The sequence below is a fragment of the Pelophylax lessonae genome (assembly GCF_965119305.1).
Source record: "Pelophylax lessonae genome assembly, chromosome: 3".
NCBI classification, from domain to species: Eukaryota; Metazoa; Chordata; class Amphibia; order Anura; family Ranidae; genus Pelophylax; species Pelophylax lessonae.
Window position 1 is genome coordinate 378,300,135 of NC_138770.1, and position 22,751 is coordinate 378,322,885.

General features: G+C 42.7%; 1 protein-coding gene across 1 annotated transcript in view; it reads right to left on the reverse strand.

Annotated features, from left to right (window-relative positions):
• Positions 1 to 22,751, reverse strand: part of MMS22L (MMS22 like, DNA repair protein) — a 239,496-nt gene that overhangs the window by 3,043 nt on the left and 213,702 nt on the right. The window contains exons 17-23 of the mRNA XM_082251696.1: positions 21,667 to 21,809; positions 21,364 to 21,523; positions 20,142 to 20,311; positions 9,488 to 9,699; positions 9,204 to 9,370; positions 1,149 to 1,245; positions 271 to 438 (exon numbers count right to left, since the gene is read on the reverse strand). Coding sequence (XP_082107822.1) covers positions 271 to 438; positions 1,149 to 1,245; positions 9,204 to 9,370; positions 9,488 to 9,699; positions 20,142 to 20,311; positions 21,364 to 21,523; positions 21,667 to 21,809 — 1,117 coding nt within the window. The remainder of the gene's footprint in view (positions 1 to 270; positions 439 to 1,148; positions 1,246 to 9,203; positions 9,371 to 9,487; positions 9,700 to 20,141; positions 20,312 to 21,363; positions 21,524 to 21,666; positions 21,810 to 22,751) is intronic.

The following is a 22,751-nucleotide window of genomic DNA, read 5'->3' on the forward strand; positions in this document are numbered from 1 at the left end:
TCACCATCAGGTACAGGCTTAATATCATTATCATAAGGAATTCAAGGGAAACTATGAAAATCCATCTACACAGCTTCTATTTATCCTCTCAAAGGCATAGGAGATCTTTAGTAAACCCCCAGGAAATGCCATCAGAGCTACTACAGGAATTTTATATGGATGGAGACAAGAATACAATATGTAGTAAGGCAGTGCTTTTAGAACATGCATAAAATGTTATGAAGAGTATTCATATGCAACGCTCAGTCCGTTTTATGTAGCAGAACATACCTAGAAGCTGCATTTCTTCCTAGTCCACGCTTATGCTCGGATGACTTCAAACTTTCAGAAATTGTAGGAATTAGGTCTACAACAAGTGACTGGTCTAAAATAGACATCGTCTCCAAGATGCCAAATATCTGATGATCATACATCCACAAATATTCTTGAATAAACTGCCTACATGTGAAGAAAGTAAAGTAGGTTAATTGAGAAGCATGTTCTTCAGACTGTAAGCATGACATGGCTCACAGAGCACCACTGTTTCACCACTAAATATGACACTACTAAAACAGAACAAATTCTCTCAAGCCCCACAGTGATTATCAGATATTATGGTTTAGAATGGTTAATACAGTTATTCTAAACCTAGATTACCACATAATATTGTCCATTCAGTACAGACTGCGTAATACAGTTTAGACCTACTGCAGATCACCAAAATGTGAAGTAGAAAAATCTTAAGTGTTAAGGCTGGAAATAGCCTAGGCACCACATATAAATACATAGCAACACTAATACTGCAGCTGTACAGTAAAAGTGCCACTGAAGCAGCTAACTACTACAAAAAACAAATATGTATGAATAAATACTTCATTAAATAATAATATGAAGCATTCATAACAGCACATAAAAAAGTTCAAAATGCACATTAAACATGCACCCCTCTATATGTACCCTGAATTACCCCATCTCCAGCAAGTTTATAACATTCTAGAAGGATTCATAAATGGCTACAATTGCACTGTGTACACAAAGGTTTTTGAGTTAACATTACCAGTTTGACTACCAATACCATTCAGTGACCAATGACTGGATGACAAATGAATTACCAAAAGTTCAATAAAAAAAAATTCCTTTTGTTTCAAGACCTTTATTCTCAGATTTACCTTAAAATACATGTAACATAGGATACAGCTTCCCCTTGTGGAACCTGTCGACAGCCTTCAATAATGTGCTGCAATGTTTTTGTAGAAAGCTTCTTCACTGAAATAAAAAAGTAGAGAGCTGGTATTATTCATTGGAGTTTTAAAGCCGCTATATAATCCACCCATTGTCATCTGCTTTAAATCATAGGCATAACAGACTTTATGGGTTACCTAGTCTCTGAGAGGTCCCCATCAGACTCCGCCCACTAGTCGTTCAGTGTGACCTGTGTCCTTGGTTGCTAGGAAGCAGGTGGCCTCGGTCCTAGCACCTAGCAACCAGTTAAGTAAATGTTAAAACACATTCAACTATAACCCACAGAGTCTGCCAATTTTGAGTTGCCCTTCAAATTGTTCTTAAGGCTGAAGGTTTTTTTTTTTAACTTCATGCATAAACCATGCGTGTGCAGTGCCCCCCCCCCCCATCTTTACCTGAGCACCTCTGATCCAGCGATATTCACGATAGCCTCGGCTGTCCCGTGACTCTCCCTCCTCATTGGCTGAGACAGCAGCCCATGTGTCTTATGGATGCATCTGCCTTGACTCGAGAGCAAGCATGCAGCTGTGCACGGCTCGAGAGGGAGGAGCCAGGACCACCGGCTGGGAACCTAAAAAAAATGTATTTTTGTACTTATTGTAAAATCCTTTTCTCTGAAGGTCGACAGACGTAGCTCCATATCTTCTTAGACCATTGGATTATGCTCCTCCAATCAGGAATATGCACTAGGCAGGAAAAAGCTGAACCACGCCTATGGGGGCTGTCCCTACAGGCATAACCACACACACTGTGCTACAGCAGTCAGTTTGGTTGCGAACAGTGTTTAGAAGACAAAACAACCCCATACACTCAGAAGCTGAGGGGCGGGTTCTGCGTCTGTCGATGAACTTCAGAGAAAAGGATTTTACATTAAGTACAAAAAAACAGTTCTCTATCGTTCATTGATAGACGCAGCTCCATATCTTCTTAGACCATTGGGATGTCCCAAAGCAGTATTATTATGAGGGGTGGGAAGACAACGCAAGAAAGAAAGTACCTGCCCAAAGGCTAAACATAGCCAACCAGGTAAAATGGAGCTCAACCAGGAACAACTGGAGCTCACCTAGTAAAAACATACCCCTCAAAGAGAACAAAAATGATTCTCTTTAAACCGCAGTCTGCAAAACCTTGAGGCCAAAAGAAGCATCCGAAGATGCCAACACATCAACTTTATAGAATTTTGTGAATGTATGCACAGGCGACCACGTCTCCACTTTGCAAACTTGCATCACTGACGCCTGATGACGAAAAGCCCAAGAGGCACTCAGCGCTCTAGTAGAATGCGCTGTCACTGGGAAAGGAGGAACCTGACCCTTCAGTAAATAAGCCTGAACAACTGTCTGTCTGATCCACCTGGAAATGGTCGACGCAGACGCAGCACATTCCTTACGAAGACCCTCAGTAAGGACAAAGAGCATCTGACTTTCTGAAAGACTCAGTAACCCACAGGTAAACTCTGATCGCTCGAACCACATCCAAAGGATGCAAGGCAATTTCATTAGGGTGCTTGGGCTTGGGACAGAGTGAAGGCAGCACAATGTCTTCATTCAAATGAAAATCAGAAAGGACTTTCGGGAGAAAAGATTGATTTGGTCGGAGTACCACTTTATGTCTGTGGACCACCAGATATGGCAGGACAACGCCACCAATTCAGACACTCTGCGGGCAGAAGTGATAGCCACTAAAAAGGCAACCTTCTGAGACAATGAAAGCAGGGAAATCTCCCCAATGTTCTCAAAAGGAGGTTTTTGAAGAACAGATAATACCAGATTTAGATCCCACGAAGGTAGTGGGGACCGTCTCAGGGGAGCCATATGGCACACTCCCTGAATGAAGGTAGGAATCAAGGCACGTGTAGCTTACATGCGTTGAAAATGTATCGCCAAGGCCGATACTTGGCCTTTGATAGTGCCCAAAGCCGACCGCTGTTCAACCCCTTCCTGCAGAAAGGCCAAAAACCTAGCAACCGAAAACAAGCGAGGGTGCACCTTCAGCAACTCGCACCATGAAATGTACAATTTCCACGTAGAATGATATATCTTCCTGGAAGTCGACTTCCTAGCCTTCAAGAGAGTAGGAATCACAGAGTCAGCAAGACCTCTCTCTCTCTCAAAACCTTGCTTTCAACAGTCATGCCGTTAAGGCCAGCGACTGTAAAGCAGATGGAAGATCGGACCCTGAGACAGCAAATCTTCCCTGAGAGGAATACTCCAAGGAGGATTGGTGACCAACCTTACTAGGCCTGCGTACCAAGACCGGCGAGGCCAGCCATCAGAATGACTGGAATCCCTTTCACCTCTATTCTGTGCAGAAGCCTTGGTAGAAGTTTCAGCGGAGGGAACGCATAGATCAGCCGATACCGACCCCTAGGAGCCACCAGTGCGTCTGTGGCATCGGCCAGAGGATCTCGAGATCTGGCTACAAACCTCTGCACCTTCTTGTTGAGGCAAGAAGCAAAAAGGTCGACCTCGGGTGTCCCTCACCTGACACACAGGAGATGAAAACACCTCCGGGTGTAGGGACCACTCCCTTGATCCAACACCAGACGACTCAGGTAATCCACTTGCCAGTTTTCCGCACCTGGGATGTGTACAGCAGAGGGGGCTGGGACAAATTGTTCCGCCCAAGCCACAATTTCGGCCACCTCCCTGGCCGCCAAGACACTCTTGGTGCCCCCCTGGTGATTGATGTAAGCCACAGCCGTGGCATTGTCCAATTGAATCCAAAAACCGGACAATCTTGGAGACAAGTCGCCCAGTGGCTCAGACAAAGCTTTGTTGCTCCGAGCTCCAAAACATTTATCAGTAGTTTGGACTCTTCTACTGTCCAGGTTCCCTGGACACAGAACCGCCCCAGCCCAACAGGCTGGCGTCCATGGTTACCACTGTCCAAAACAACAGGAGGAAGGATTTGCCCTGGCATAGTGCTGGAGAGTGAAGCCATCATAACAGCGCAGCTCTAGTGTGGAGGCTCAACTGAATCAAATTGTCTAAAGACTTCGGATCCTTGTTCCCTTTGACCAGAAACTCTCGTTGCAAAGGTCTGGTATGGAACTGAGCAAATGGAACCACCTCAAAGGTTGATACCATCAGACCCAAGGCCAGCATCCAAGTTTGCAGAAAGGACAGATTGTTTGCTGTCAACGACCGGATCGCCCCCTGCAACTTTTGCAGCTTGTCCGGGGGAAGAAAGACCCTCGCTAAGGCTGAATACAGAGTCAGGAAGGTATCAGGGCAGATTTCTTGAAACAGATGGTCCACCCGAACTCCGGCAGGGAGCGGACAGTGATAGTCAGGTCGCCCATCAGGGATGAATGAGAATCTGCTTTCGATAGAAGATTGTCCAGATACCATAGTACCGCAATCCCCCTTGGCGCAACAATGCCAACATCAGGGCCAGTACTTTGGTAAACACCCTGGGAGCAGAGGCGAGACCAAAGGGTAATGCCACAAATTGATAATGTTCATCTGTTACAGCAAAGCATAGAAACCGCTGGTGACCAGCGTTGATAGGGGTGTGTAGATATGTGTGCTTGATATCTACGGAGGCCAAAACCTCTCCCTGGTGTAGAGACACCACTACCGTTTAAATGGATTCCATACGAAACCTCTGTACACGCACAAATCAGTTCAGAGCCTTGAGATCCAGAATTGGACACACTTTGGACGGGAAGAATCTGTCCATCGGATGAGACCGGAATTTGATTTTGTACCCTGATTGGATCAGTTCGTGAACTCATCTGTCCTGAATCAAGGAAGTCCAAGGTTCCGGAAAGAAGCAAAGACGTCCCCCCACCCCAGAAGCGGGTGAGGGCACCCCTTCATGCAGACAAGGATATGTCCGCAGATCCGGACAGGCCAGTCTTTAATTTACCTGACCATAGCTTCTTGGAATTCCCAGAAGACCTGAACGGCTTCCCTTTTTTTTTTGCGACTCGAGGTACGAAAAATCCGCTTATGAGCAGAGAAGGAAGACCCCCATCTAGGACGTGGCACCTTGCCCTTAGAGGATTGACGAAGAAGAGTACTCTTCCCCCCCGTAAAGCCTTTGATCAACTTTTCCAGAGAGGATCCAAGCAACCTCTCCCCCAAATAGGGAAGATCTGTCAAAGCCTTTTTGGAAGCCTGGTCCGCAAACCAGCTTTTCAACCACACCATGCGTCTAATCGCAATCCCCACTGCTGATACTCTGGCTACTAGGGGAGCCGCATCCAAGGACGCATCATACATGAACACCAGAGCTTGAGCCATCTGGTCCATTAGTTCCAGCATCGCTGGGGGGAGCTGCTCCGCTTCCAAGTTACCTCTTAGTAACTTCACCCATTCAGTAACCGTCTGCGACACCATGACATTCACAAATATTGGTTTCAAAATGGAACCCGCAAGCACGTGCTGATGGTGGGATAGCTCTTCACTCGCCTATCCACAGGGTTCGCGAAGGCCAGGGATTCTTCCACCGGAACCACAGTAGACTTAATCAGCCTGGAAACCAGGTGATCCACCTTAGGTGGCACGGTCCACTTAGTGGAAACTGCATATGCAAAAGAATAACGGCGTTTAAAGCACTTCGGCACCACTAACATGTGCTTGATGCGCCTTAATTGTTCATTGACAAAATCGTCAAAAAGACCTGGACAAAGGAACACCTTGCCCGAATTTCGGGCTTTGCGGGAGCCAAAAGAAACTGCGAACCCGAAGCGGTGGATTCATCAGCCGATTTTAAAGTTTCCCGCATTGAAACTATAAGTGCTTCCACCAATGCATGCGCGTTTCCGTGCAGCGGTAGATGAGGACTGGTCCTCTTCACCGCCAGAATGCGACGACACCGACTACTCAGAGTGGGGCGCGTCTGTGGTGACCAAGTCTGCCCCAGAGTCTGAGGAAACTACCGAGGGAGGCGAAGGCAGCGGGCGTTTGCGGCTAGCAATGTTTTTTAAATACAAAATCTATCTTAGACACAAGGCTTTCAAAGACTGCCGTAATCGCAGACATGGGCTAGCGACCCGGAAGGTTCCGCAACCACTCCTAGGGGGTCTGTAGGTGAAATAGTACCCTGGGACTCCATTTTACACTGATATGAAAAAATGCAGCGTCACTTTAAAAGTCGCTAAATCGCGATCCCACCACTATATTAGCGGTCTACCCAATGCCAATGCAATGCAAGTAACACCTACAGGGGACCTCAGAAAACGTTACCAGACCGCTCAGGAGCCTGCCAGCACGATATGTTAAAATGAAAGTAAAACGTTTCTTCACAGGAAATGACAGGCCAGCTTGTCATAGATAGATTTTTAAGTTACCTGCCATCCACCTGTCCAGCAATGTGGACTACAAGAAAATGGCCGCCCCATGTATTCCTATGGGGAACTAACAAAAAATGGCTGCCCATGCAATTCGATGGGTAAAGAAAAAGCATGAATCTACAGCAAAATGGTGGCCCCTACGGCACGCCTTGTGGTCTCCCGGACCCCCCCGAGGGGTCCCAGACAAGAGGCATCAGGGGGGGCCCTAGGAAGGGACCCCACCAGGACAAGGCCAACCTCGAGGAAAAAAGCCGCTGCAGCTGCAATTTTTCCGCCCCCCTCCGGGGAGGTAAGACCTACTATGGGAGGGGGTAGGCACAATATGCCAGAGGCCAGGGGAACCGAGGGAGCCCCAAAGGTCTGACCTTTCCAGGGAGGGGGCCCACGTCCACCCCGAGACTGCCAGAGGATTGGGGGGACAGCATTACTCACCATACCATGGTTCCAATTGGGCGCCACTCCGCACAGACCACCTCCCACCCAGGTTGGGGGTGCTGCCAGCCAGGGGGTACGCTGCTACTAAGGGCATTCCAGGTCAATCGCGTCCCAGCAAAACTCGTCCACTCGCAGGCTCGGCCCCATCCATCGGGGCTCTGATGTGGCGAGGCCTAGTTTTGGACTATATCCTGCTCATGCTCGTTGCCCAGGCTGGCAGACCATATGGATCTAGATTATCCAGTCTGTAACGCTTCTAAACGCAAACGCCCGCTAAACGCAGGTACAAACGCGACCGAACGGACGTTTCAAACGTCCTAAAAATTCCAGCATTCAAAAGGGACTTTTAACAACGTCCCGTGTACATGGAGCCTTATTCATATGTAGATCAAAGTCTGTGACCTGAGAAGAGGCTGTGGGAAAAAGTCTAGTAGTCTAGGCTGAGCCTTCCAGAACAGAGGATCAGGTAAGGAGAGGCATTATTTCCAGTTCCCTAAACTTAAAGGAGCATTTAACTCAAAGTGCAAGGGAGGATTTTTGCTTTAAATAAAATGTATTCATATTTAACTCCTTATTTAATCCCTTCATCCCCTTATCCCAAAAGATAATTTTTCAGTTTATTCATTTATATATTTTTTTAACCATTAAGACTATGTTTTCTTTCTTTTCATTCATTTACTTTAATTTCCTCAGTGTGGCATCAAAAAAACAACAAAAAAAAAGGAAAAAAAATGCAAAATTCAGGGAAAAAGCAATGCTTTAGAACCAGATTCTAGTGTTTCAAATTAGGCAAATTATAGTATAGAATGTATACTTTTTTACTTTTACTTATAATTTTTTTCTATTTAGAGTACAGCTTTTTTTTTAAGCACTGATCAAAAGTGGAAAACCTTTTTTTTCAAATTTTTGACTTTAAATACATAGAAAACAAAAAAAAATGTCAAGACAATAAAAAAAGCAATGTATGACTTTGTATAGAAAAAAAGTCATCACTGAATAACCAGGCACTTAAGTGAAAAAATAAAAACTGCTTAGCTCCATGCACAAATCTAAACATGTAATAAGTGTGAAAAGTAAAAGATTTTTTTTTGCTCTTTGTTATATTTAATGCAAAACATGTCACTACATTTACAGGCTGAACCAGAAATGTAAAAGAGATGGAGTCAAATACAGAGGGCAGACAAGACCAACGAGTGCTCCCAAGGGCTTTCAGGCCGCAAAAGAAAAACTTTAAATGAAATCATTTAATTAGTGTATTAAAAAAAAAAAAACTATTTTATTTGGTACAAAATTACATAAGATTCAAAAATCAACACAAATTTTAAAACCATGAGCTCTGGTATGCATAACCTCTACATCAAATAGATGTCCCTATTATACTAGCAACTACCAATATGTATAAAAATTCAGACTCAATGTTGTTGCCCTTCTGCCCTATTTTGCAAATATGCGCTTTTGCTCCACCCACTCCTGGCACCCTGGAGAGCTGGTATGCCAAAGAATCAAGTTTATAGTACAAACAGGCAAACTTGTGAAAAATGACACAAATACATCTACACCTGCCTGAATTTTATTTATATGACCAGATAAAGCTGAAGTTTAGCAATTTTGTTGTTCCACAGCTTTAGTGACAATGACTAACCTGTAATGAAGGATGTCCCAACATCATGCAGAGCTAAATCCTGGAGAAATCTCCACTTAGCATCTGTCCCATCCTCTTCTGGTGGTTGAACTTCTGGCATGCAGGGGGTGTTCAAAGCTTCAGGCTACGCTGCTGTGAAAAGCCACCTCTTCATTGAGAAACATTTTATTGCCAGTACTGTGATCAATGAATAAGGGAGACAATCCTGTGACTCGTCAAACTCTCCCTCATTCACAGATCGTGTTACTGAAAGCAACAAAATAACTTTTCTCAATGGGGAAGAAGGGTCCTCACTGGGAACTTTTTTTTTTTTTTTTAAACAGAAACCCAAAGCTATTAAACTCCCTGCGCACCAATAGTTCAGCCACAAGAAGAGGATGGAGCAGTCCATTAGCAAAGATTTCACCAGGATCCAGCAGTTTGCACGATGCAGGAAAAACTAAATTACACATAGGTGATGTCACTAAAACTTTAGGGCAAAAAAAAAAAATGCTAAACTTCAACTTTAATACTGGTGACAGTAGCGGCATGTTTACTTTATTATTATTGCAGTGGCCACAAATATAATTTTATATTGCTACAATAAAAAACTAAATGACTTACCCATAGGCTCATTGACCAGTATCATGCACTTCAAGATAGAAGGAAGAAGAAACTCTGCATCTGCTATTTCAATGGTCTTACTACGCTGAAAAACTTCAACGATAAAAGATAGAACAGAGGCTAGCCGCGGAGGTGGGGCTTGGCCTTTAAACTGCAAGTGACTTTCACTGTAAATAATAGATAAGAATTTTAAAACAAATACCATTTTGTTACTATGATTTTTACTAGAAAAGGATACATTTTCCAAGTAGGGTTGGTATATGAAGGTGACAGAATGTACTTACCTTATGACTTGCATTACGGTTTTTCTGAGGTTGGCAGTATGTGAGCTCTGAACAGAATCACACAGGGCTAAAAGTATAGGGTGGCTTCCAGCAGTTATGACTTGAGGAGCACTGGGCAAAAATCTCCCAAAATATTGCTCAATAATGGTTTTTAGTTGCTGTTTTACATAGGAAGCTTGTACTTGAGATTGACGAGATATGATGGACAGACCCTAAAAAAAAAATACAAGTACAGGATTTATAATTTGTATATTTTATTCTTAGGTTATGTTTAGGCAGTAAATGACAAAGCTGAACAGGCTGGTGCCTCAAAACACAATTATATCTCTCTGCATTCACCAGTTTTTGTGAATATTTCTGATAAAATGCCAAGCTGCAGGACCATAGGTGCTGACATTTTTGGAGAGTCTTCCCTTTAAAATTGCATACCCATATGACCAGTATAAAGTAGATCTGAATCCTAGCTGGATGACAGTTTGCTAAAGCACTATGTGGGAAAGTTATCAAAACTGGAGCAGCCAGAATCTTGAGCAACAATACATGGCAACCGATCAGCTGCTATCTTCAGCTTGTTCAGTTAACCTTTGAAAAATAAATATCGAAGCTGGTAGGTTGTCATGCACAGCTGCTCAAATTTTTATAAATTCCTTTTTATGTATGAAACCATTTTTTTTTTTTTAAACCCTTATTTGTTTTTGTATCTCAGTGCTGCTGATTGCCTTCGGCCTCTGTCAGCCACTTTATATCTACACAGGGCTGGATTCCCAATAATGTCATTCTTGGGCCATTTGTGTTGGCACATCCACTCGCAGTCTCTCTTCAGGAGTGTGTGATAGGGTGTTAATGCAGGAGAACAATTAGGAGACAGTTGTCACTTTAAAATTGCATTGACATATTAAAGCTTTCATGAGATTTTTGTGATTGGGTGTAGATTTACGCTAAGCATCTTTCCTTTACAAAATCGTTAACTGCCTGTGTCCCAGATTGGTTCGTGCCTACCTAAAAAAGGCCCTATTCTGACTCAGTCAGGGATGAAACACTGATTCTTTCCAGTTCTGATGCCACCATTACTTCTAACAGTGAGATGGTGACAAAGAAATAAGATTGTTAATATTTGATGCTCATTAAGTAAAAACAAATTTTATCCAAAACAAAATTCTTTTGTTGTGACCTGAAGACTAATGGGGTGAAAGTTTAACCAAGTGCCAACTGGGCACTTTTACCCCCTTCCTGCCCAGACCAATTTTCAGCTTTCAGAGTTGTCACACTTTGAATGACAATAGCGCAGTCATGCAAAACTGTATTCATCTGAAATGTTTATAATTTCTTCACACAAATAGAGTGGTCTCTTGGTGGTATTTATTCACTGCTGGGTTTTTCATTTTTAGCTAAACAAAAAAAAAGGCCGCAAAAAAAAAAAACAAAAAAAAAAACGTTTCTTTGTTTCGGTTATAAAGATTTTGCAAATAAATCTTTCCTCATAAATTTAGGCTGAAAAGTATTCTGCTACATTTGGTGAAAATAACCCAAATCCGTGTTTATTTAGTCTGTAGGAAAGTTATTGGGTCCACAAACTATATTAAATATATCTGAAAATCGATCAATCCTGCTCAATCCTAATGTACTGGCGGCCTATCTAATTTCTTTTTTTTCAATCAATTTTTATTGAATTTCAAATACAGGTGAAAAATAGAAAATCACATTAACAGAATGTGAAATAAGAAAATAACCACAACAAGGTAGAACATTATCCAAAAGTGGATGATAGTGTTCAAAAAATAGTATAAGCTTCGTACAGGTGCATAGGCATTGTGCATGTAAAGGTCAACATAGTTTATTCTGATGCAGGGAGGAGAAGAGAGGCGTCGAACCACCCCAACTCAGAACCCCTAGGGGAACAATGTCACCGAGCCACGGGTCGTTCACACCTCCCATCATCCCCAGGACCAGAACAAGTAGAACTAAGCTAAATAAAGGGTTACATTATAAGCTTCTAGTATCAGGTGTTAAATAGGGCCATTCCGACCAAGCTTTTTGAAATTTGTGATGGGTTAAAGCGTTGAAGGATAAGGCTTTTTCTAGTTTATAGTTTTCATTAACCAGGGTGATTGCCTCAGAAAGTTTTGGGGTGTCGGTGGTTTTCCACTCACGTAGTATTAAAGTTCTGGCAGCCGACAGAAGATGTACAATCATTTGTCTATATATTAGTGGGTATAGTTCGATGTTTAGATTCAATAATGCTAACTCTGGATTGGGAGGCGTTAAGATTCCAGTGATGGATGAGATAGATTGGAAAATTGCTTTCCAAAAGCTTGTGAGGGAGGGGCATTCCCAGAGGACATGTTGTAGGGTACCTACTCTACTACATTCTCTCCAGCATAGTGGTGAAAGGAAGGGATTTATTTTGGATAACCTATAGGGAGTGAAATACCACCTATTTACAATGTTTGTCATCATTTCCCAATGGTTTGTGCAATGTGACAGTTTGTGGGTCGAATTGATCGCTATTTGCCATTGCTTTAGGGTGAAAGAGTGATTAAGCATTTTCTCCCATTTTAGCACATTTGGCGATTTAGTTTTGAGGGAATCAGATGTAAGACAGGAGTAAAAGAGAGATATACCTTTAGTTAGGGGCGGTATTGTGGAGATGAAATTCCATGTTTGGGAATTAGTTAGTAGTTCGGATAGTGGGTGTTTGGCTAGAGTGAAGATCATCTTGGAAATGGTGAGTGACAGGTCATGAGGGAGGGAGAATTCCTGGATAATTTCTTCTTTGTCTTTAAGCCTACCATTACTGTAGAGTTGTTTTATGAGTGATAGACCGTAATCCTCTAACTTTGTGACATTAAGCTTTTTAAATTTAGATTCTACTATCTTGATAGGAATATCATAGGCGTGGAAAAGGTTTACTGTTGGAGTTAGTTTGGAAATAGCTCTCTAAGCTTGCAGAGAAGCTTTGACTGTGATGGTAATGTTGGGCCAGTTCCAAGGTATCCATAAATCACACTGAAGCATGAGTGTCAGGTTTTTAGTCGGTACTAAGTCTTTTTCAATTAATGCCCATAGTGGGGTTTCACTACTGGTGCACCAATGTTTTATTTGGTCTAGCCTTGAGGCCCACCAATAGGCTTGCAAGTTAGGTAGTCCAGTTCCTCCCATAGATTTGTGTGCAGTGAGTATATTGAAGGCTATGCGGGCTTTTTTCCCTGACCAAATACATTTTCTAATAATACTTGTAAGGGTATTCAATTGTGTTTTGGGCATGGGGACAGGTAGCGCTCTAAACAAGTATAAGATTTGAGGAAGGATGGTCATTTTTATTACCGCCATTCTCGCTCCCCATGTTAGGTCAATTTTTGAGAAGTTATTAAGGTCTTCACAGATTTTTTGCTTTAGAGGTTTTAAATTCGAATGGATAAGATCAGAGGTTCGAGGTGTGATGGTAATTCCTAAGTAAGATATTTTCTCATCTGTCCATGAGAAAGGGCAGATTCCTAGCAAATGTTTTTTTGTGTCAGGACTAACATTTAGATTCAGGACCAGTGACTTGGAATTATTTACTTTATAGTAAGAGATGTTACTGAAACATGTAAGGATAGTGTGGGCTGCAGGTAGGGATGATTCTGGAGATGTCAACATCAAGATAATGTCATCTGCGAACAAAGTAATCTTGTGTTCTGTGTCGCCAATGGTGAAGCCTCGTATGTTGGGAGAATTTCTTATTGCTTCGGCTAGGGGCTCAATGGATAGGTTGAAAATTGTTGGGGAAAGGGGGCAGCCTTGTCCTGTGCCGTTTGAAATTTTAAAGGATTTGGAAAGAGTTCCAGACGTGAAGACTTTGGCTGTAGGTTGGGAGTAGAGTGCCATAATTGCTAAATAGATGTTACCCTCCAGGCCAAAGTTACGTAGGGCGGACGACATACATCCAGTTGATCCTGTCAAATGCCTTCTCTGCGTCTAGTGTAAGCAGCAGAGAAGGCGTTCAACGTTTTCCCGCTATATCAAGGACATTTACAATTCTCCTAGTTGCGTCTGACGTTTGACGCCCTGGGATGAATCCCAACTGATCTTTCCAGACCAGAAAGGGTAGTACTTTCTGCAGGCGTTTTGCCAGAAGTTTAGCAAATATTTTGAGGTCTGTGTTTAACAGTGAGATCGGTCTATAGTTTTCAGGTTTCGAGGGATCTTTCCCCTGTTTAGGAATTGTGGTCACATATGCTCCTAGCATTTCTTTTGGGAATGATGACGTGTCAACCGCTTTTTGGAATAAATCAAGTAAAAATGGCGTGAGGGTGTGTTGAAATAGTTTGTAGTACTCACTTGGGAAGCCATCTGGGCCTTGTGATTTGCCTTGAGGTAGGGATAAAATCGTTTTTCTAATTTCGTCAATAGTTATGGGTGCGTTAAGCATCTGGAGTTGGGCTTCAGAGAGACGGGGCAGATTAAGGTTCTCTAGAAAGGCTGAAACATCTGTAATTACGGGTTTGTGGATTGTGGGATCTGATTCCAAATTATAAAGTGAGTAGTAATAATCAAATTCATCTGCTATTTCCTGGGGATGGGTTAATTTGTAATTTGTCTTAGACTGAGTGAGGTGTGATATCCTAGATTTGGTTTGTCGGGATTTAAGCCTATTTGCTAATGTTTTACTTATTTTGTTGGATTGTGCATAACATGTTAATTTAAGTCTTCTGAATTGGATATCGCTCTTTTCCATTAGGATAGAGCGAAGTTCTATTCGTAGGTTAGCCAAGGTTTTTGTAATTTTGGGGTCTGGGAGAGTTTTGTTTTTCGATTCAAGATCATGAATTTGAGATAGGATGTGTGAGAGTTTTTGATATTTCTTCTTGAGTTTAGAGCTCTGCTGTATGCAGACTCCCCTCATATAGGCCTTGTGTGCTTCCCAGAGGCTCCAAGGGTCTTACACCGAATTTGCGTTTAGTTGGAAAAATTCAGTAAGATGTTGGGAGACATGTTTCTTACCCATATTGGACTGCAGGTTTCTAATGTTGCAACGCTATACCGAATTAGCCTCCCTGGGGATTCCCGCATTCACGGTCACCTCCACCACAGCATGCTCAGACCATGTGATATCTTTGATGGCCGCGGATGAGATCATCCCCAGAAGCTGCCAATCAGACACAAACATATCCAACCTTGAGTATGTACGATGTCTGGAGGAGTAGAAAGTGTAATCTCTCTCAGATGCGTGGAGACACCTCCAAACATCATACAAGCTTTCCTTATGTAACAAACTCTGTAAGGAGGTTCTTCTGTTGCTTAAAGAGGAGGAAGTGTCCATCTCTGGATTGGATGTCAGGTTGAAGTCCCCACAGATCATAAGATTGCCATACTTGACTTTAGAGATGACTGAGTGTTCTTCTGAGGAATCGCAGTTGATGCGTTATTAGGAGCATAGATTGATGCTAGGGTCATAGGTAATCCGTTGAACGATCCTGTGATGATAATATAGCGGCCATCTGGGTCAGTCACCAAGTCCTTGTGTTGCCAGTTAATTGTGTGTTTAATTGCTAGGAGGATTCCTTTTTTCTTCGATGGAGATGTAGCTAAATAGATGTTGGGAAAGTCCTTGTTAGAGCATTTGGGATGATTGGACGTCTGGAAGTGTGTTTCTTGCACCAAAATGATGTCCGCATTTGAAGATTTGGCTTCTTTCCAAAGAGCGTATCTCTTAGCTGGATGATTCAATCCGTTTGCATTTATCGAGATAATTTTAAATGGCATTTATACATGTAGGTCGGGCTCCGGAATGGAGTTAAGAGTTAATGGGAATGTACTGTACTCAGATTCTTGGTCTCGAGAGGGATGGTTTGAAGATGATGGAGATTCCTTGTTGTTAGAAGAGGAAATTGAAACAAAACTGAACAAGGAAAAGAAAAAATACAAAAATAGAACATTATAAAAAAAGGACCATGAAGGTGGTCTTAGATCGACAAAGGTGGTCCATATCCTGTGTGGATAAGGGGCCATGAGGAAATTTTTCACTCCATAGGCCTAGAACCGGTGTGATGCTGGTTTATGTTGCTGGGTAATCCACCCTGCAGCTTATTTTTCTTTTTTTGAGATTTTTTCCTAGTAACTATGTTCCAATCCCCGTTGGTAGGTAGAGGGGTAGGAGCTCTGTGTTGGGAGTCCTCTGTTGGAGGGACTATACCCCATCTCTGAAGCAATTATATTCCTTCTTCCAAGGTTGAAATTGAGGTAGTAGTACCATTGTGAGTGATTGTGAGGGTTGCCGGATGCTTCCATTTGTGTAGAATTTTGTGATTTCTTAGCGCCTTTGTGATCGTCGCCAAATTCCTCCTTCTCTGAAGAGTGTGTCTAGACAAGTCAGGCAGTATTTGGATCGTTGAAAATTCTGCTGGTAATTCAGAGGTTTGGTGGAACGAGGACATGATTTTCTCCTTGGAGTGGAAAAAATGTACTCGCAAGAGCACATCCCTCGGAACTTCTGGCGCTAAGAAAGCTGGTTTAGGTAGTCTATGAATTCTATCAATTATCCGGTCAGTTTCGGATAATGTAGGAACAAGCGTGGAAAATTGCCGGTTGGCATATTGTTCCAGTTGCTGCGACTGCTCTGATTCCGGAACTCCTCTCAGTTTCAAGTTGTTCCTCCTTGATCTATCTTCTAGATCCGCAACCTTGTCCTTAAGCCACATTATTTCATCAGATTGTTGATCACGGGCTTCAACCATTGTGTTAAAGGACAAAGTCTATTTGCTAAGAGAGGATTCAATTGTATTCACTATCTCCCAAGTCATGAACTTCTCTTCTGTATTGCTGCATCCATTCCATTATGTCTGCTTTAAGGAGGATCTAAAAGAGTGCAGCATTTCTTTCAGCATAATATCGGAGACAAGGCGTCCCTCTGTGGGGAAAGAAGCGAACTGATCCTGACGGTGTGGCATAGGGCCCGAGGCATAAGGCTGGGGCAGATCCATCCCCTGAAAGTACCCCTGCCCTTGTTTGGCTGGGGATACGATACGGGGTTTATTTTTAGCCGGGCTCCTTAAAGAGGTTGTAAACTCATTAAAATTTTTTTTTTCTTTTACAACCTGCAAGAGAAAGACATAATGAGCTAGTATGCATCGCATACTAGCTCATTATGAAATACTTACCTTAGAACGAGCCCCCGCCGTGCCGCTCTCTTACCTGTATGACGAGCGACATGTTCAGTCGCCCGTCTTCCGGGATCGCGGCATCCGGCCATCTGATTGGCCGGAGCCGCGGTGACGTCACTCCTGCGCACGCGCGTGGGAGCCGACGGTCATGGCACGGGGCTCTGAAGGAACGGCACGATCAGCCGTTCCTTCAGAGCGCATGCGCCAGTGACGTCACTGGCTGCATTAAAGGTAAATATCTCCTAACCCGTACATGTTTAGGAGATATTTACAGTACCTATAGGTAAGCCTTATCATAGGCTTACCTATAGGTACAACTTCCTGGGGAGGGTTTACTTCCTCTTTAAGGAGGGGGACTCAGGGGAGGATGAACCTGATGAATATTCGCTGTCAGGATTACCCACTTGGCAAAATGATTGCGACTTGTTCCTTTTGTTACTTCCGCTTGCATGTTAATTTGCGGGTCTCCACTGCTGCTGCTGTGTTCTTTTTGTTGTAGCATAGCTGTATGGGAGCTGTGGATGTGATCAATTTTAGTTAGCTTTGGTGACTCCTTACGCCTGCGGGTCATTACCACTGATATGTGTAAAGTGGCTGGGGATCAGAGGCGTTCGGTCAATGCTGCAGGGATGGATGGATGGATGTGTCCCGGTTCACAGTGGCCACATAGAGCAGTTAAGTTAGGCAGTCATTTACTTCCTAGATCACCACCACTCTGCCCAGAAAGAGATTAGACAGCCTGGGTAAACTGAGGCCAAGTTTGTGGCTGCTTTAATGTGAATGCAGGCAAAATGGGTGCTGTGTCTCCTCGTGGGGAGAAGGTGAAGACAGCGCTATTGGAGTAAAAATATAGGCTTGTTATTTATGCCTGGGCCAAGTGAGAGGTTTGTGGCAGGAAGGAGGCAGATCGGGTGGTGTTAGGAGGTCTCCAACGAGTGTTATGCCTTACCGGGTCCCGCCGCTGCGCTTGCTTCCGGCCTTAGGAAAGATCCACTGAAGATCTGAAAGTCTGTGTCCCCTTAAAAAATCTTGGTGTGCAGCACGGCTTGAGGCTGATTAGGAGATCACAGGTGACCTTACTGTGGGGAGCAGGAGATGGGAGTATGGGCTTGAGGGTACCCGCAGGACGTAAAGTCTCAGGTCAGATTAGGCCTTACCGGGTCCCGGAGTTCGCGGTTGGACTCCGTTTTAGGAAAGGGCGCGGCTTGCGGTATATGCCTAGGCCTCAACTCGTCGATCCTCCAAAAGTCGTCCTTTCTCCCAGATTTTGGGCGATATCAATCCCTGGGTCGCCCGGAAGTGTTTTTATCAAGATTAAGGGGAGATTGAGGAGGATGGCGGTGGATTAAAGCTGGAGGAATCTGAGCTCTCTCTAGACACGTCCGTCCCGCAAGGCTTCCGGCCACGCCCCCCCCCTATCTCATTTCTTGAGGCCGGAAAATGCCAGGACTGTAAAAAAATACCCCCAAATTACTTTTTGTAAAGTAAAGTATAGTCCAGAGATTCAAAAATGAACACAAATTTTAAAACCATGAGCTCTGGTATGCATAACCTCTACATCAAATAGATGTCCCTATTAAACTGGCAACTACCAATATGTATGAAAATTCAGACTCCATGTTGTTGCCCTTCTGCCCTATTTTGCAAATATGAGCTTTTGCTCCACCCACTCCTGGCTCCCTGGAGAGCTGGTATGCCAAAATATCAACTTCAAATCAAATTGTTTTTTTTTTTTTTTGACCAGAGCTGTGACCAGAGCAATAGTGTTACCATGGTAACACTAAGACTCTGGGGAAGGGATTAGGATTTTATTTATTGATTTATTTTTTACATATTACGAGTGCTTATACCAGTGGTTATAAGCAACCATTTTTACCGATAGAAATAGATTTAGTGTTTACTAATGTGGTAAGTAAAGCTCCTGCCCCCATTCGGCAGCAGGGATGCCAATGCACGATTGCTGCTGGCCGCCCGTGATCGCTCCCCACTGAGAGAGAAGGACTGGCAGCTGTTGTAAACACAGCTGACCGTTCTTCTCTCTGGAATAATAACAGAGCACCTGTGATCCTTCTATATAGGACCACAGGTCTCTATGATCATTTCAAAAGCCCCTCCCCTACACAGTTAGAAACACTCCTTATGGCTTACATTTAAACCCTTGAGCACACACTGGGTTAACCCCTTCCCTGCCAGTGTCATTATTACAGTAGCAGTGCAAATTTTTAGCACTGATTACTGTAGTAATGTCACTGGTGCCCCCAAAAGTGTCAAAAATGTCAGTTAGGGGTCCAATCCATCTGCCGCAATGTTGCAGTCCCGCTAAAAATCGCAGATCGCCAATACTAGTAAAAAAAAAAAATAAATAAAAATTACATAAATCTTTCCCCTAGTTTGTAGACACGATAAATTTTGCACAAACCAATCAAAATACGCTTATTGCGATTTTTTTTTACCAAAAATATGTAGCAGAATACAAATTCGCCTAAAATGAGGGAAAAATTTGATTTTTACATTTATTTTGAATGTTATATAGCAAAATGTGAAAAATATTGTTTTTTTTTCCAGAACTGTAGCTCTTTTTTTTGTTTATAGCAAAAAGAATAAAGAATAAAAATCACAGAGGTGATCAAATACCACCAAAAGCTCTATTGTGGGAAAAAAAGGACATCAATTTTATTTTGGTACAGCGTTGCATGACCTCGCAATTTTCTGTTAAAATAGCGCAATGCTGAATCACAAAAAGTGGCCTGGTCATTAGGGGGGGCAAATCCTTCCGGTCCAGAAGTGGTTAAACAATACTAAAGTGTTGGGATGTTCTGCTATAAATATATCGCTCTGCTAGATTAGAATCCCAGCAGCGGATTGATTCAGTCCTGGAGTACTGTGAGCCCAGTCTGCATGATGCAGGAGGATGTGTCAACAGGCTGGGCTCAAAGGAAATAAACAGAATTTGACTGCCAAATTACTTGATGAGTTCAACTTTAACACCTCAAAATTTCTTGTGAAATAAGAGCAGTGGACAATTTGAGGTATTCATTGACTAGAGTCTTCTTTTCATCAGAAATGCTTTAACAGGAAGCCATCCAAAAAATGTTATATTAACTAGAGAAATATGCAAGTAACTCATAGCAACCATAATAAATCACCTTTTATTGATCTGATTGCATAAACTGTTGAAAAGTGAAGTTTGATTGTTACTGTATTTGCTGCACTTCCTTACCAATATCCCTGTCCGTAATAATGTCTATCTATATGGTCTCTGATTAAAACAAAACAAAAAACAAAACAAAAACCACACATTTTAATGAAAGTGATGGTAGCACCTATACTGCGGTTTTAACACACACATATTCTTTAAGCACTAGTAGCTAAACAAATATTAAAGAAAAATACGCAGGCAGAAGTACACTTCAAACACTGGACTACACTGTCCCCAAATAAGGAGATATTTTCAGCAGTCACCATGGGAGACACATTCTGCTACACTGTTCCAGCATGTTTCAGACCTGTACCTGGAGAAAGAGAGGTAGGCTCTCCTTTACAGCAGACAGCATAGCTGCCGGCAAACCCTTATCTTGTTGGAACAAAGCATGTGGTAAAAGCAGGTAATCGATGATGCGGAAGAGAAGCTGCTGTGCTTTGGAAGTGGCCAGAATCGATGCCCAGTACCGCACAAGATATCCTGGAAAGAAGACAAGAAAGAAGATAAAACAGCAGCAGACCCTGCACATTTAGCATACCCTCAGGAGTCAAACAGTGTGACTTATTCTGTAGTTAAATCACATCTCATATGAAGCTTATCCTGAACATTTAAAACCAAGGCATTACGTCAAAGTTTCCTGTGTTCTCTGAGCTCCAGTTGCGCTTTTTAAGGCTCTTGTCAAATAAAACACAGCTATGCACATTTTCATGGTGCATCAGCTAATAATTATTATTACTTTAAGTGACAAATAGGGGCATTTCTTTGTTCACTGAATAGGAAATTCTATGTCACATACAGTAAAAGTGCCAAGGCATCAAATGTGATAGAAAAGCTAACAGTGTAGATGTTAAACAAAATCAGTATTTTATTACTACACAGGTGCCGCATATATATTCCTGCTTCCTGCATTTGTTTACAGAGTGCATTTTGGTCTACTGCAGACCATGTGTTATTACATGGAAGGTCACAACAGATTGTGGATTCCCATTTAAACCAAACCAGACAAATACCATTACTTCTTAAAGGAAGCCACCAGAGAGACCACACATGCCTCCATGAATCTCAGTTAGCTATAAATATGCCATTGTTTGAATGCATCAACTTCAACAGCAATGCAGAATGGAGGAACAAGCAGCCAAGAGAGGTATAAGACACGCATGCTTAAAAGCAAGCTTTACACCGCATTCACACTGCAGCGGCACGACTTCGGGGGCGACCTGTTTAGTCGCGTGCATCGCAACTTCGGCGCGACTTGCTTCGGACTTCATAAAATGAATGTCTATGCAAGTCGCTCCAGGTCGCCCCGAAGTAGTACAGGAACCTTTTTCTAAGTCGGAGCGACTTGTGTCGCTCCTATTAGAACCGTTCCTGTACCACACAATGGCCCGCGACTTGTCAGGCTGACAAGTCGCCTTACAAGTCGTATTAGTGTGAATGGAGTCTTAGCCATGGTCTATGCGACAGGTGTACTTTTTAGACTGACCTAAACAGGAAGCAAGTATTAAGTCCCTAAATATGATGTGCCCACTCACCTACAGTACAGTAAGTAATCTGCAGCCCTTCCACAGGCCCCTTCTTAGTCAGGTATGGCTTGACATATTTTAGGATATCACCAGAATACTCAAGGCATTTTGACACCAAGGCAGACTTTTCTGACAAGGTCTCCAGGCCACTATACACTATGCCAACTACCTAAAAAGAGGAAAGAAAATAAAAAATGCGTATGTTTTCATATTGCTTTTTAAATTCTAATAAAGAGGTGAACAAAGAGGACTGTTTTTAAAGACACAAACTATACATTGAACAATTGTTGCTTGTACGTTACAATACATTACCTGGAAAAACTGCAGAAGTGCACTTTTTGGATCCTGCTTGTAACTTGCTGGTTCAATTTGAGCTTTAACAAACAGGTTTTCTATTTCAGGCAGTTTGAATACTAACCGGGTTAGTTCTATGAGCTGTTCTGAAAGTACCAATGCTGTATGAAAATGAAAACAAAAATCATGCCTATTATATTAACAAGGTATAACAATCTGTATGAAATACAGGTTCCTTAAAAGTACTTGCATAAGCTCTTAAAGGAGTTGTAAAGGCAGAAGGTTTTTTTTGCATTAAGATAAAACGCCTTCTGTGTGTAGCAGCCACCCCAGCACCCCCTAATACTAATCTGAGCCCCATCTCTGTCCAGCAATGACCACCAGACCCTCGGCCGTCCAGGACTCTCCCTCTGATTGGCTGACACACAGCAGCGGCGCCATTGGCTCCCGCTGCTGTCACAGTTACTTACCCAATCAGGAGAGAGAGAGGGGGCAGGGCCAAACAGCAGCTCTGTGTCTGCATGGACACACAGAACTGCAGCTTGGCTTGGGTGCCCCCAGACATGGGAGTAAGTCACACATGTGAAAGTCACAAGCAAGTCTCAAGTCTTAACCTTCAAGTCTCAAGCAAGTCCCAAGTTACTGTAGCGAAAAGCAAGCAAGTCAAGTCGAGTCCCTGCTAGAAGTCAAGCAAGTCAAGTCAAGTCATTTATTTTGGTCAAGTCACAAATCAAGTCAAAATACTCATCTACCTCACCTTTAAATCAGTTAAAAGTCAGTGGTCAGGAAAAGGTTTTGTTTTATTTTGTTTTATTTTTGTTTTATTTTCAACATTAACAAAACTGCTTAGTGCTTTTTTCTTGGCATATTAAAGAAACACTTTGAATGCCCAAACAGCTCAAAAACCTTCGTCAAGTCATGTTTCAACACCACAGTCACTAAAAACATGTTAAGTATTTTCATTGTTAAACGGCCAGTGTCCTAAAAATCAGAACACACTAAGGTGTTCTAAGTGACTGTGGTGTCAGAAACATAACAGGCACATTCATTTTGCTTTAACACATCTTGAGAAAATGCAAATATTTAATAACTTGAAAAAGTAA